Below are 13,665 nucleotides of genomic sequence, written 5' to 3' on the forward strand. Positions count from 1 at the left end.
TTGTTGAATGCGGCAATTAAGAACAAACATTTTTGTGATATCTTCGTACTTTTGAAGTCTATTATTTGATGCAAATAGCGATTTGTTTCCAATTTACCATTAAAAAAAAAATCCAATTTGTGGATATTCCAAATTTCACGTCAAAGCGCTCATTTTCAAAACTTATGAAGCAAAACTTGCAAGGATTACTTTAAATTATAATTATACTCGTGTAATTATATCGGAGTATGTATTACAGTGTGTAGAATTTACGATTGCGTCTTTTAGATTTATATTGCAAGACACAATAAACTTCTCTGGCATTTCGTTTCCCTCACTATCTATCGCTCTCTATTTTTTTTTTCACGCACACGCACACAAAACACGCATACACATACGCACGCGCAATCGTTTTTCCATCGACTCTTTTGTATCTCGTCCCAGTACTCAAAATCGCCTCTAACCGTCACGCGAAATTTTCTTTTTTTTTTTCTCCGATCGACTTCGGAAACCGATTATTAGACCTTATTCTATTGTCGCAGACGGATTTTTGTCGCGCGGATTTCGGGGACGCGATCCTCTCGCAAAAATAAATCCGCTCGTTGGTCAGCGGCCGGAGAAAATTCGCGTAACGAATTCGCTTCGTATTCGTGGAGGACCGTTATTAAGGCACTTTTACCTGCACTACGAAATTGTATCGTTATCGTGAACGCGTGTAACGCTAAGAACATCTGCGCGCGCTAATAATAAATATATATCGATTGTACTTTCCGAAACTCATTATTTTACTACACGCTAAACGCAAAACGTGCGCGACTCGATACCCACAAGCGCGCGTATCGTGAACGAGAATTCGCTAAAAGGCATTTAAGTGCAAGGGCACTTGCTCGAATTTATTCAATATTCGCTAACATGCGCATTATTATCTTTCCTCGCGAACACACTTGTAAAACATTTTTTTCCCCCTACGTCGTTTGAGCGCGATTAGATTTGCGAGAGGGGAGCCCGTCTCCGTCTCCGTCTCCTAGAATCGGAATTTCCAAAGTCGACGCGTGTGTGATAGCACGCGCGTCCGCGAGATACCCATGGTTGTGATATTTGCGCGGCAAGCTTTCCTCGTGGTGGGAAGTCTCGTTTCCGCCGAGCGCGGACGCGATCGCACAAGGTCGCATCTTCTCGAAGCTCGTAAAACCATCGTAAAAAATCCTGCCCTTCTCGCGGAAGTCAGGGCAATTAAGAGCGTCAATCGCGTCGTGTGTGTATTTTCCGCGGCGTCGCACGCATCCAGAGCGGCGACCATCGCACCTTCCGAGTTAGCGGATTAATTACTGGAAGAGAGAGATAAAAAAGACGTGTTTTTTTCCGTATTTTTTTTTCTTTTTCTTTAAGTTTAATTAATTAATTAGTTTATTGAGTTAATCTACTCGAATACTGAGAGATAGTGACTTTTCGTTTATTATTTCTTCGCGCAAATAACACGTAAGCGATCTATATAAAGTCAGGAACGATAATACGAGAGGATTTATGGAATTTTTGATTTTCTTCTCTTACTTCTTCGCGTCTTTTCATTATTTTCTCGCGTTTAAATTTTATGCACACTGGGTGCCGAGAAGGTGACGTATCGTCGCCCGTCGGATCGGTCGACGAGATCAGCGTCTCCAACACAATCACAAAGTGACTCAAAGCGTCGAATACCTCTCACTTCCTTTGGAGTTCGTTCTTAAATTAAGGAGGGTAGACTTTCGTCGGCTCAGCCTTGATGCCTGCGCTCCGTTTTCCTTATTGCATATCATTATTAATATTACCTTTTTGTGTCATTAAAGTATTAATATGAATATTATCAATATCTTCAGCATTATATTATCGGTACTCTATTATGATTATTATTTTATTAGCATTATTAATATATTATTGTTCTTCTTATTATTATTTTTGTATTATGCATTAAATGTTAATTATTATTAAGTATTTATTAGTACTGTTATTGTTGTTGTTGTTATTTTGTTATTTTTTTATTGGTAATATTTGTAGTAATATTATATATTACCATTATAATCATTATAATAGTATTAATATTATTGTTATTATTATTATCATTGTTGCCGTTATTATTATTAATATTACCACCATCATTTATGATTAATATTATTATTACTGTTATTACTAATATTATTGTTGTCATTATTATTTTTATCATTAGTATCATCATTTTTATCATCACCATCATTATCTTCTTTTCACTTTTTATACATTACGATCGGTACGAATGGTCGTAAACGCACTCCTTGAGCTTGTTAAAGGCTTTTTTTTCATTTATCGAGACTTGTACGCACTTATTAGCTTTTTCCTTCAAAAGGAATTAAGTAGAAAAAAGAAGTAATAGTAGTATAATAGTAGAAGATGAAGAAGTAGAGGAATTCGAAGAGAAATGTTCCTTAACAGTGCTAGAAATACGCTTGCTTAAAGTCATTCGTAAACTGTACCATGGACGCAAGTATAAGTTCTTCTTTTTTCTAGCTGAACGGCGGAATGTCTCTCTCTCTCTCTCTCTCTCGTCGTATTTATAATTTTTCCCTCTCAACACACATACACGCACACATACTTTTTTTCTAATCCTTTCGCGCACGTCCATATTCCATTGCATACCCAGCAATTTGAAGAAAAAAAAAAGATCAGTCGAAATCGCATCGAGGAAATGGACAATTCGGCAACTCGATTCTAGCTTTTTACTTTCGAACTCTTTCGCGGGCGGATCGCACTCTCGCATCTTCCTCACCACGAATTCTTTTTCTACGACCCGTTAATCATACCGTTCTTCATCCGTCGCACTTTACATCGCCGATCGAGATAAATACAATACGTTATTGCGTTGTTCACACCCGTTTGCACACCCACATTCGCCGTTGTTGTCTCTCCGCTGTCTCTCATTACTTAAGCTTTATCGTTACTTTGATAGTAATTTAGTAATAGTACGACGATACTTTAATAAGGCCCAGTAAGGCTGCGTGGGTCGAACGTGACATTCCCACAAAACAATTTCATTTACAAGTTTTAAGTTTTTTTTTTTCCTTTAATCGCGCGCGTGTCACTTTGGACGAACAATAAGATCACGCGGACGCGTCTCGTCGTGAGACGCGTCATTGAACTGCTTCGGAAAAAAAATGTGTGCCACCATTCGAAAATTGTCGTCCCATAATCAAGGCATCTTTCCTCCCCATCGGTCCTCGTTTATTGTCGTGTTATTGTTTTTCTGAAATTATCGATCGTCTCACGCATATCCCTCACTTTTTTTCTCTTCCCGTAATTTCCAGTTTCTTAATTGTTTTCTAATTCTCAACGATCTCATATTTGAAAACGTAACAGCTCGCAATTGGACGTATTCTCGGTGTACACGTGTTCCAGTGAACTTTCGCGAGTTCGTTAAACCAACGGTTATACAAAAACGGTAATACATTTCTTTTTTTTTTTTTTTTTTTTTTTTGGATGAAGGAAAACTGCAAAATGTTCTTACACGTTACGGTACGAGATCGGGCGCGCGAGTGTGCGCCCTCCCCTTCCTGTGTTTGATCGCGTGCATCAGATATTGTCGTATATTTTTTTTTTTTGCGGATTATCGAATTGTCGGTGCTTTTGTCTCTGTAAAAATCGTCGAAATTATACGCACGCTCGCAACACCCCGTACCAATCGTAGTCCTGGGGCCAACCTTACGCTTATTAATATAATTAATAGTAATAATAATTTTTCTTTAGCTTCTTTTGAACTTTGGGTACTTTTCGTCCAGCCCGGTTCTCTCGTTTCCAACCCTCGACCTCGGCACACTGGTTTTACATGTACTTATGCGTATATAAGTGTGTCGGTGTATAATGGCTGCGTATGCGTGCGTGCGTACGTGTGTATTATATATTTATAATATATATATATATATGTATATTTTTAGACTTTTAAATAGCATTTTTATTACTTTTTAAATCGTTACTTTCGATACTTTCATAAGTTTTGCATAAAAAACAAGGCAATTAGAGAGATTGAGTTTCTTTCTCGTCTTTATACTTAATGCGCGCGCGCGCCTGTACGCGAATATTTCTATATACTTCGGTTGAATCACGTCGTGTGTATGTATGCGTTTGAGAATGTATATATATATATATATTTATATTTATATAATATATACATCTTATATATATATATATATATATGTATAATCGTAAAAGTCACGTCTTTTACTTTCAATCGTTTTTTTTTTTTGTAATCATTCTTGCTCACTTTTTCTCTCTCATTCTCTCATTCTCGTCGCGCAACTAATAGAGAAAGACTAAGCTCTTGGATAAGAATACCGACTCTGAATGCTCTCCCACGTATCTCTGCCTTTTGACGATCGCGTACAAATAAACCGGAGAGATATAGATAAATATATTATATATATATATATACGTATTGTAAACGACGCTTTGAAATCGAGACGCCGTGTCTCTTTTCTTCTCTCTTTTTTTTTTTACAAATTACCAACCGGTAAGGTCTACTCTACGTACTCGACCGTTCTATATTTTTGTATGTATATATAGAAAGGCCAATTTTTACTTTATCACCACGCGCTCGCAATCGCATCGACGTGGCGTATAATCTAGCAAAATTACCTAGTTCCTTTTTGACTACCTTTGCATATGTCGGTCTAGCCCTCGGGGCGTTTTCAGGAAACCACCCCTCGCGCGGACCACCGTTCGCGCGCCGCGCGCTCGTGCGGCCGTTCGCGTTCACCGGCTCTCCCGTTTTCTAGCGCGAGACAAATCTCGCGGGATTCGGACGGTTTCTGGACCGATTTGTCGGACCGAGAGTCCCCGAGCTCGCGGTTACGATTCCGCAATTAATTTCTTTTTGTCTTCTTTTTTTTTTTTACAAGGCAGAGCACGACGATTCTTTTCGAGCGTGCTCCTTTTTCGTCTCCCTGTCGCATTTTTAAGGGCAACCGCACTCGTCCACCACCATCTTCGGCAAGTCTCTCTTGATAATGTTCGAGTCCGGGCCGTAGTAGATGAGCGACATGGGCGAGAATTTGAGGGGCGCGCAGCACGGTTGCATGCCGGCCAGCCGGTCCATCTTCCGGTATTCCTCTATCACGTGGGTGTAATAATTGAGAAACGTGTCCGGCGTCCTATGACCAGCCGCGCAGTCTCCTCTGCAGTAATTGGCGTAGTATCTGTTGAGGGAATTCGTATTAATGTATTAGTAATGGCGTTCGTATGCGTTCGATCTCGAAATATGTAGGACATTTTCTTTGAAAAATATATACTAGCATTAGGACTGATTTTATTATTTGCATTACGAATAATTAGATAATTAGATATTCTAATATCTGGACACGCAATTGTTATAGCAATACGCGAGTGATCATAATTGGGAATTATTTTTGTTTTATGCCATTCGGCTTACCCCTGAGGAGCGATAATCCAATCGTCCCACCCAAGCTGAGAGAAGCTGACGTAGAACCTCTGCTTGCAGCACTGACCCTTTATCGCGCCGCTGCACTCTATCGCCCGTCTCCTTACGCGCTTCACGGCCGCTGGATCTGTACGCACGACTAGAAATGGCCTGTCCGGATCGTGATCGCCTAAGAGGAAATACTCGAATTACAGCACGCTTCCATATGAGATCAAAATAGTGATTGTATTATAAATGATTGTGTAGAACGTTACTTGATCGATTACGTCGGACCATATAATATTTTTCGACGAGACGCGATTGATTGAATTAATCTCCAATCTTTTCAAATAAAACGATTATTGAGCTTGCAGTTGTCTGATCAATATAGTTAGCTGAAGTCAGAATTTTTATCTTCTTATTAGATACTCAAAATACTTAAATCTCTCTGCATAAATATCATCTTGCAAATCATAAAAGAAAGGAATATCCTGCCTATTGACAGAAATTATTAATTGTAATAATTAGATCAGAAATCGATAAACTCTTTTTTGTAAAAAATTAAAGGTAGTAAATATTTTAGATTTTATGGCCCAAAGAGATATAGATATTTATAACAAGAGAGAAAATAAATTGCCAATTTTTTATTAACGAAATTTAAAATATGTAAAAAAAATTACGCGAATCATAGAAAAATAACCTAAATTCGGTCGATTTTTATTGTTAGATTAGATAATATTTGATGAATATTTGTCGAATTTCCCGAGATTTTCGTCGGGGATTACCTTTCGGATTTAGGGACGACTCGATTACGTGCGGCGAGTGTCCATCGAAGGTCGATACGTGGACGTGCGAGCCGCACCCGCTACAGTCGACGAGCAACGTCAGTTTATCTCTCGAGGAGTTCGTGTACCATCCGTTGACGACCTTAGTCACGTCGAATTTTTGCCAGCCAAGCTGGCCGACGGTTACCACAAGAGATGTCACCATCTCTAGGTGTTGCCCGAGTTCCTGTAGAATTTTATCGTTTACTTTAGATAAAGAAAATTTTATTCTAATGTAATATATTTTTGTGTGTCTTAAAAGAGACAAGAACGTTGGAATAGTATCTTTGCAAAACGAATTCGATAGCGAGAAATATTTCGATTGTTAGATAAATACGTTTCTGGATTTTTTGTTGAATTATTGGTATATTCTGCGGTTAATTAAAAAATTGCAGAATCAAGAAAACGTGATATTAAATCTCTGTTATTAAGGATTTGCACGATTCCGTAGGGATGACTGATTTGCATAGTCATTTAGGCTTAACGACTTGGTGTACCCTCAATACATTTTTAGAAAATTATTGTTTACGTAATGGATTACCTTGCCTCGGAGATGCGTCGTATTACCGCAGTGCACTCTGAATACCCAGAGAGTGATATTTCTTTGGTTTAACTGACTGTGACGATGATGCTGATAGTGATGGGCATGCTTGAGCTCGACTCTCGCCCACAGGGTGGCTCTTTTGATTCTCAGAGGTTCCAATGCCGGGTCGCCGCTCGACATCGGGAATTCTAACAGTGGCTGGCCGTTCAACGTGTGCCCTATAATAGAATAAATATTTTAATTTAGGAAAATTAGATATACAGAATTAAGCGGAATTAAATACTCGATTTAAACGTAGTTTGTATGGCTGTACTTTTATTCTTCTAATTCGAGATATGGATTATTTAAAAAGTGTTCTTCACGTTACATAAGATTGAAAGTTTTGGTTGTAAATATTAAAGATACAGCTATTTACATTTCCGACAAATTGATAAATCACAAATATTCTTGTTTAAATTTTAATAATAATAGAATATGAAGAAGAGAGAGAGAGAGAAAAAAGAAGCAATTAATATTTATAGGAAGAAAAAAGCTCGAAAATAAATTGTTTATATATGTTGTTTATATGTAACATAATGTGTGCAATTGCTAATTTCCGGCGTGTTCACGATAAAAATGTCGCGTCCACATGGGTAGATTTTTCCAGACTTCGTTTTTTTTTCTCTCCCCTTTGCGATGTACTAGAAATTACGCGCCGGACTTCATTCATGTACAGGGTGTCTTACAACCTTCAATCTAAAATTTTATGATAGATTTTCTGTTGATATTTCCTTGGAAAAAAAAAGTTTTTCTCGTGGAACACAACACAGTGTATGTGTGTATATCTAGCGTATTTTTTAAGTATTTTATATTAAATATCTTAGTAATATCTTAGTAATCAAGCTCTGGATTTAAGAAATCTGACTTTCGTTCTATTATTCAATCGCGTATTGTTATTCTTTCAAATATTAATGTCCTATTGTTCGCGACCCGAAAGCTGCATGCCTCCTCGAAATGCTAAAGAACGGCTGATTTTCAATCACTTGTGATATCAAAAACTAAAGTGTGCCTTGATGTTTCAATTAAGAGAAAGTCCGCCCCCAAATTGGTCCTAGAAGAATCTAATCATTGTAATTAAGCTCCGCGCATCCCGCAGCCACCCTTTATGTACGCGCGTACACACATACGCACACAAACGCGCGGCACACGTACACGTGCTGCGTTCAACGCTCGTTCACTCGTAAGCACCGCGCTCCTCGCCCCTCTCTTTCTCTCCCTCCTCGCGAGGGGATGTACGTGCATACACCTGCTTGCGTCTGTGTGGCGCGCGTAGAGTGAAAGCAGGGCGGCTTCATCCTTTAACGGTTTGGTGAGTCACGGACCGGGGTGGGTCGGGGTAGGGATAAGCACAGGGTGTCTGCCGCCCGTCTGCCTTGTGCCTTTCACCGCGCACCCCTTCGCCGTAACGTTACCCTCTATCGCTACCGCCACCGCCACCGCCGCCGCCGTCGCCGCCGCCGCCGCCACTACCACCACCACCCACCCGCACCCTCATCTCCGCAGTCAACTAGCCGCGTCGCTGCGCGCGCTACACAGACGGCCGATATACACGCGATTATATCGTCGCCCGTCGTCTTTGCGATTGTAATGACTCGCAATGACCGGTCGAGTCACGCGAAAATTCGTGGTGTCCCGCGAGACGATTCGCGACGATTCGCCACGGCACGTGATAACTGCACGCGATGAGGTTTCGGGATGATTCGCTGCGATTCACCCAGCAACTCGCAGCAGAGAATTCTTTCCTGCTTTTTTTTTGTAATCTACTGCATATATGTTTTTTCTTATTGTAGACAAATATTTTTCTAACTTTGGAACGTATCATTAGATATATGCATATAATATGGATGTAGAATATCTTGGAAGATCTTTCGAGGAACTATGATTCATTGCAAAAGCATGTAAAATTGCGAGAACAGATTTAAAAATTAAATTGTATCAAAGGGAAATGAAATAATGTCAAGAATAATATACGTAGACTGTAAGAAAGTTAATTTTATCATTTTAGGGATAGTAAATTAGATATTTAAAAAAGAGCGAGATGCGTGAATGAAAGCTTATACTATCGTAGACGATTCTAGAAAAAGATAAGGAAGGTTTCAATCGATTTTGCGAAATTCAGGGAGAGCACAATGGAACAATTTCGTAACGCTCTCGTCCTTCGCGAAGGCACCACGCCCGAACATACTCAACTCGATCTTCTTTCCTTTAAAAGATGCTGGACTCGGGAGCGATATAGTTTTCTGATGATAAAATTGCCACGGATAATTATTAAATTTCAAGAATAATCAGAAAGAGATTTTTTAAAATTAAATTAAACAGAACAATCTAATTCTAATAATTTAATTGTTTGATTTTCTTTTACGCATTTATTGATTTAAATAATTTATAGATATGCATTCTATCAAAAATATTAATTATTATCGCAGACACAAGTATCTATTTATTCATCTCTACATTTTTAGGATTATTACCGTTTGCGTAGCAATATATAATGTATCGGTGCATAATTTAATATTTATTAACGTTTCGCATTATGAATTAAACGCGTCTAACTGAGGAACAGGTTCTAACGTTTTTGCCTCGTGATTTAGCGAGAGGAGATTGAGGCGGATATGCGGATATGGAGGAAAAAGCGCGATATAAAACGCGGCTCCAGAATGCTCCACGTCCTTGGCACATGATCGACAACAAGAGTAATACGGATTTTTAGTAGCGGAATACTTGTAGCACGATCGCTCACAAGACGCCCGAAATTACTCGTTGGCTTCCCAAACTGGCATCCCTCCTTAGCGCGCATAGGGTGTCCCGAAAGTCGCTCATTTTTCTCCGACTGTATCCGGACTGAGAGATATAACGCTTTTACACAAGAATCAAAATCGAGAGAAATTAGCGTCCGTGAGCTTCATGAGGGCCCGAATTGTTTTATCTCTGTATCGCGCTCCCGCAAAATTACAGCAGTCGCAACCGCGCGTGAATTCATTTCCATAATTCTCTACGTTTCCTTTCCTCCTACATCTTTCTCTCGTCTACGGGTGGCCAAGTGTCGTACATGTTTATGTCACAAAAAAAAAAACTTAATATGCTTCACTCCGGGCGGAAGTACATTCTTACCAAAATCGTCGTATTTGATTTAAAATATTTAAATGAAAATCGGAAGTCGTGGGAAATTTTCGGCTGAACAGAGACGCTTATGATCACTTATTCTTCGAGACTCGACATATCTCGATATGATTTACTCTCTGCCTCGGACTTTTCGCTCTGCATAAAGTATCTCGTATCTTTGATGCTCCGTACGCTCTCCTACTGGGCTCTCTCTTTGGGCCTCCTCTATCCCTCTCTGTCTTTCTCTCTCCCTCTCCCGCCCTCCCCCTCTATTTTTCTCGTTCCCTCTCTCACCCTGGGTCGCGTGTTCTACATTTTCGTAGTTCGATTTTCTAACGGCCTCGCTCGAGTTTCGAGTGCGTCGTCTGTCGCACATTTCGAGGTCGGTACATCGGGTGGTACTTTTGCCCCCCGTGCGCCGCAATGCGACACCACCACGGGAATCTGCGCCCGGTTTCTCTCTTCTCTCATCGCACAGGGACGACGAGACTTTTTTTCTCCCCTACGACGCGAATATCGTTCCGAATAAAATTCACACGCGAGGGGTCGACGATCGTAGCGGCGCTTTTTTTTTCTCGTACGCGCGTAATGTCGAAGCAGAAGCATCGTGCTTCGATAACCCGACGTTTTCCTCAAGAGGTTAACGGTTAAAATATTTATTTATACGGCATTTACCCCGCAATTTTGGGCAGTATTTTTGTAAAACGTCTCGATATAGGTTCTGATCGATTGAACTTCGACGTAATTATCGTAAATCGTAGGTGATTTCAGAGAAATCGAATTACTCGCGTGTTGAACTGCAGAGCATTGCTATAACTGGCGAAACTGCTATAAATGTAAAAGATGGTACCGATCAAGTATAGCGCGTGGCTCCAGATTGTGTAACGGTGAGCAAACGCTATCGAGCGAATCAGCCTATTAGCATGGCCAAGGTTCGAGTGTTATAGGTCTTACATCGCACCTGTCGCGTCCTCGATGAGCAAAATTTTCCGAGAAGCTCTAGGAATAATCTCACGGCGTAAAAAGAATGCGTGTTGGAAATAGAATTGGAATTTGAAAATGCAAAACTTCGAGACTGCAAAACTGAGTCCTTTCTGAAATATCGAAGAATCGCGGTAATACACTGCACGATGTTATAGATTTTAATCGTCCATTCCGACAAAATAGGTCCATAATTTTCGAGGCTCCAGGATGGTTAATGGGGTGTGTCGTAAACGTGTGAATCTACAGCGTGTGCGAAAACAACGCGGCTCCGTGGACGTTGCATTTGGAAGAATACTGCATTGGATATTACAATTTGGATGCAATGATGCTTCCGAGATAACGCGATCTTTAGCGAAATTGCAGGTCTCGAAATAAGTATAAGACTGCTCTCTATAGCTGGCATGTTAGAATCGCTAATGCCTCAAGCGTCTCACTTGGCTTCGATAATGATTGGCAAGCTCCTCGTGACCTTGCGTCAGATATCTATCGCGAGATAATTCGCGTCGTCCTACTTTTGAAATTTTTCCCGGCGGCGCTTTCTTTACCGAAACCGTTCTCTCTTAAGAAACCCTCCGGTTCCGCGTTCTCTAATTTAATAGAAAGCTTTTTCATCGGGAGGTACGCGCACGCGGGCGACGTGGGAAAAAAAAGGTCAGGGCTTTTCCGAGTTTAGACCTTAGATATACGGTTCCAGATTCGTAGGTCCTAGATTCGTCCTGGAGACGTGCTGATACATCATCCCGGCGTCCTTCCGCGCCGCTCCCTGCTCGCAAAAGCGCACACAAAGAGACAATCCAAAACCGCCCCTACTATTTGATAAATATGCTTTTTATGGAAATTAAACATGATTGATTAGGGAAGGTTAGGAAAAGGAAATATAAATTTTGAGAAGTATACGTAGAATGAGCAAGACACAAATCATCAAAAAAGAAATTTTTTTCACTATAATTATTTTTATAAATAATTTGAAGACGATTTTTCTTTAGCAAAAATATGTCTCTTGAGAGGTATTGTTTATTATTTAATTTCTAATATTCTAACTCAGAAATTTAACTATAAATTATATAAATTGTCGGGAGGCAAAAGAATTTTCATAATTTAAATATAATACATTTGTTATATGTGACCTGCGCATTTGATATTGTCTTCTGCTTTAAATAATATTATTGGATCCGAAATTGGAAAAAAAATTTTTCGCGCTCGTCCCTGCCTACAATAGTATCCCCTACATCGGCCGCGACCGCGTGTAATCGGGGTTAGCGCGATCTCTCCCGGTGGCGGAGAATAAATTTCGCACACGCGCATGTTAGTAAGGCAAAGTAAGGTCTCTCCGTCGCCAAGTTGTCCATTTGAAACGCGCCACGATATAGGATATCGAGGAAAAGGCGCGACGGCACCGAAGGAAATCGAGAAAACGTCGCGAAGGATCGGGGGTCGGGGGAAGCGGGGGTGGTCGGGAAACGAGAATCGGGAAGTCGGGGAGGGATGAGGGAAACGTTTGGGAAAAGAAAGCGACGTTGCCGACGACGTCGACCTGGCAGTACCTACCGAGTTGGTAGAATCATCCTGCCAAGTGTGCCTGCGAAAGGATGAGTTACCGCAGTTAAATTGGGATCGGTTTTCGGCGATATTAGGGATATTAGGGATCAGCTTCGCTTAGACTGAGACTAAGTCTCTTGGATTTTGAGCCAAAATATTGAAAAAATGGAATGGTATTTCAAATACCGCCGTTTAAGAATTGATAATAAATGCGTGATATCTTTGACAGATTTGAAAATTATTGACAACCGATAAAATTAAAAATTAATGTAGAGAATCTCTATGAATGTATAATAGTCACGTTCGGCGAAAGACAGGGTTGTATTAGTGCCGCGTTGAAGATTTCACTAAACATTTTTTAATTTATTTATGCTTGACAATTTTTAATATGCTGAAGAAAACGTATACTTAGGGAATTAGTAGATCATTGGAAATGTTCGACACGCAGACAGAAAATTACAGGATAATAGCAAAGTTGCTTTCACCACCGAGCCAATGACTTTCAAAGACGATTGCTCAGGTTCTATTTCGACGATACGCGCGGACGATATCAAGGGCGGTTTGTTTCCGCCGTCGACACGCGTGCGGATTCCCGACGAAGCGTCGGAGACTATAATTCTTTCGCGGGAGAGAAATTGGGAGGAAAGGGCGGCAACGAAGACTATCCGAGGATCCGGTATCGAATGTAAGCGGCAGCTTACATAGTTTGTCACTGACAACTCGCCGACGAACGAGATTTCGGTCCGTCCTTGGAGTCGGGACGGAGAGATCGTCGGAGATAGGATGAGCCTCGAGGGATAAACACGAAACTCCCCGCTTCGAAGGCCGTGGAAATAGCGAGAGAAAGCAGCGATTTCTAGGACAATTCGCGGCCGTCTCGATGTATCGAGACGCGGAGACGGGGGGAGAGATCGCACATCCTGTCGTACGAATCGCGCATCGTTGCCGAGGATCGCGGCCGGATGAATAAATGAAGAAGCACCGCCGAGAACAAACCCCACTTTGCCGTTTCCCAAATGAGTCGGTCCCGCAAAAACTGCTGAGGCGACTTGAAGCCAGACAGCAAAACGGAGACGACGGCGCGGTGGTCGGAGATAACGGGCGAGGCTTCGAGAAGAATTTTCTTTCGCGTACTTTCATCATCCGGGTACCAGGAGTCTTTTGCAAGGACAAATGGTGTAACACGGTCTTCCCGAGATAGTGGATCCAAAAAGTTCTACATAACGTGTACCCCCCCC

General features: G+C 40.9%; 1 protein-coding gene across 1 annotated transcript in view; it reads right to left on the minus strand.

The window, feature by feature from the left end:
* Positions 1-4,712: 4,712 nt before the first annotated feature.
* LOC105457269 (inhibin beta chain) overlaps positions 4,713-13,665 on the minus strand; it is a 24,051-nt gene continuing 15,098 nt past the window's right edge. The window contains exons 2-5 of the mRNA XM_011701857.1: positions 6,761-6,981; positions 6,181-6,406; positions 5,408-5,585; positions 4,713-5,174 (exon numbers count right to left, since the gene is read on the minus strand). Of these exons, the coding sequence (XP_011700159.1) occupies positions 4,934-5,174; positions 5,408-5,585; positions 6,181-6,406; positions 6,761-6,981 (866 nt within the window). The 3' untranslated portion in view covers positions 4,713-4,933. The remainder of the gene's footprint in view (positions 5,175-5,407; positions 5,586-6,180; positions 6,407-6,760; positions 6,982-13,665) is intronic.

Source organism: Wasmannia auropunctata, unplaced genomic scaffold, assembly GCF_000956235.1.
Source record: "Wasmannia auropunctata unplaced genomic scaffold, wasmannia.A_1.0 LD335328.1, whole genome shotgun sequence".
NCBI classification, from domain to species: domain Eukaryota; kingdom Metazoa; phylum Arthropoda; class Insecta; order Hymenoptera; family Formicidae; genus Wasmannia; species Wasmannia auropunctata.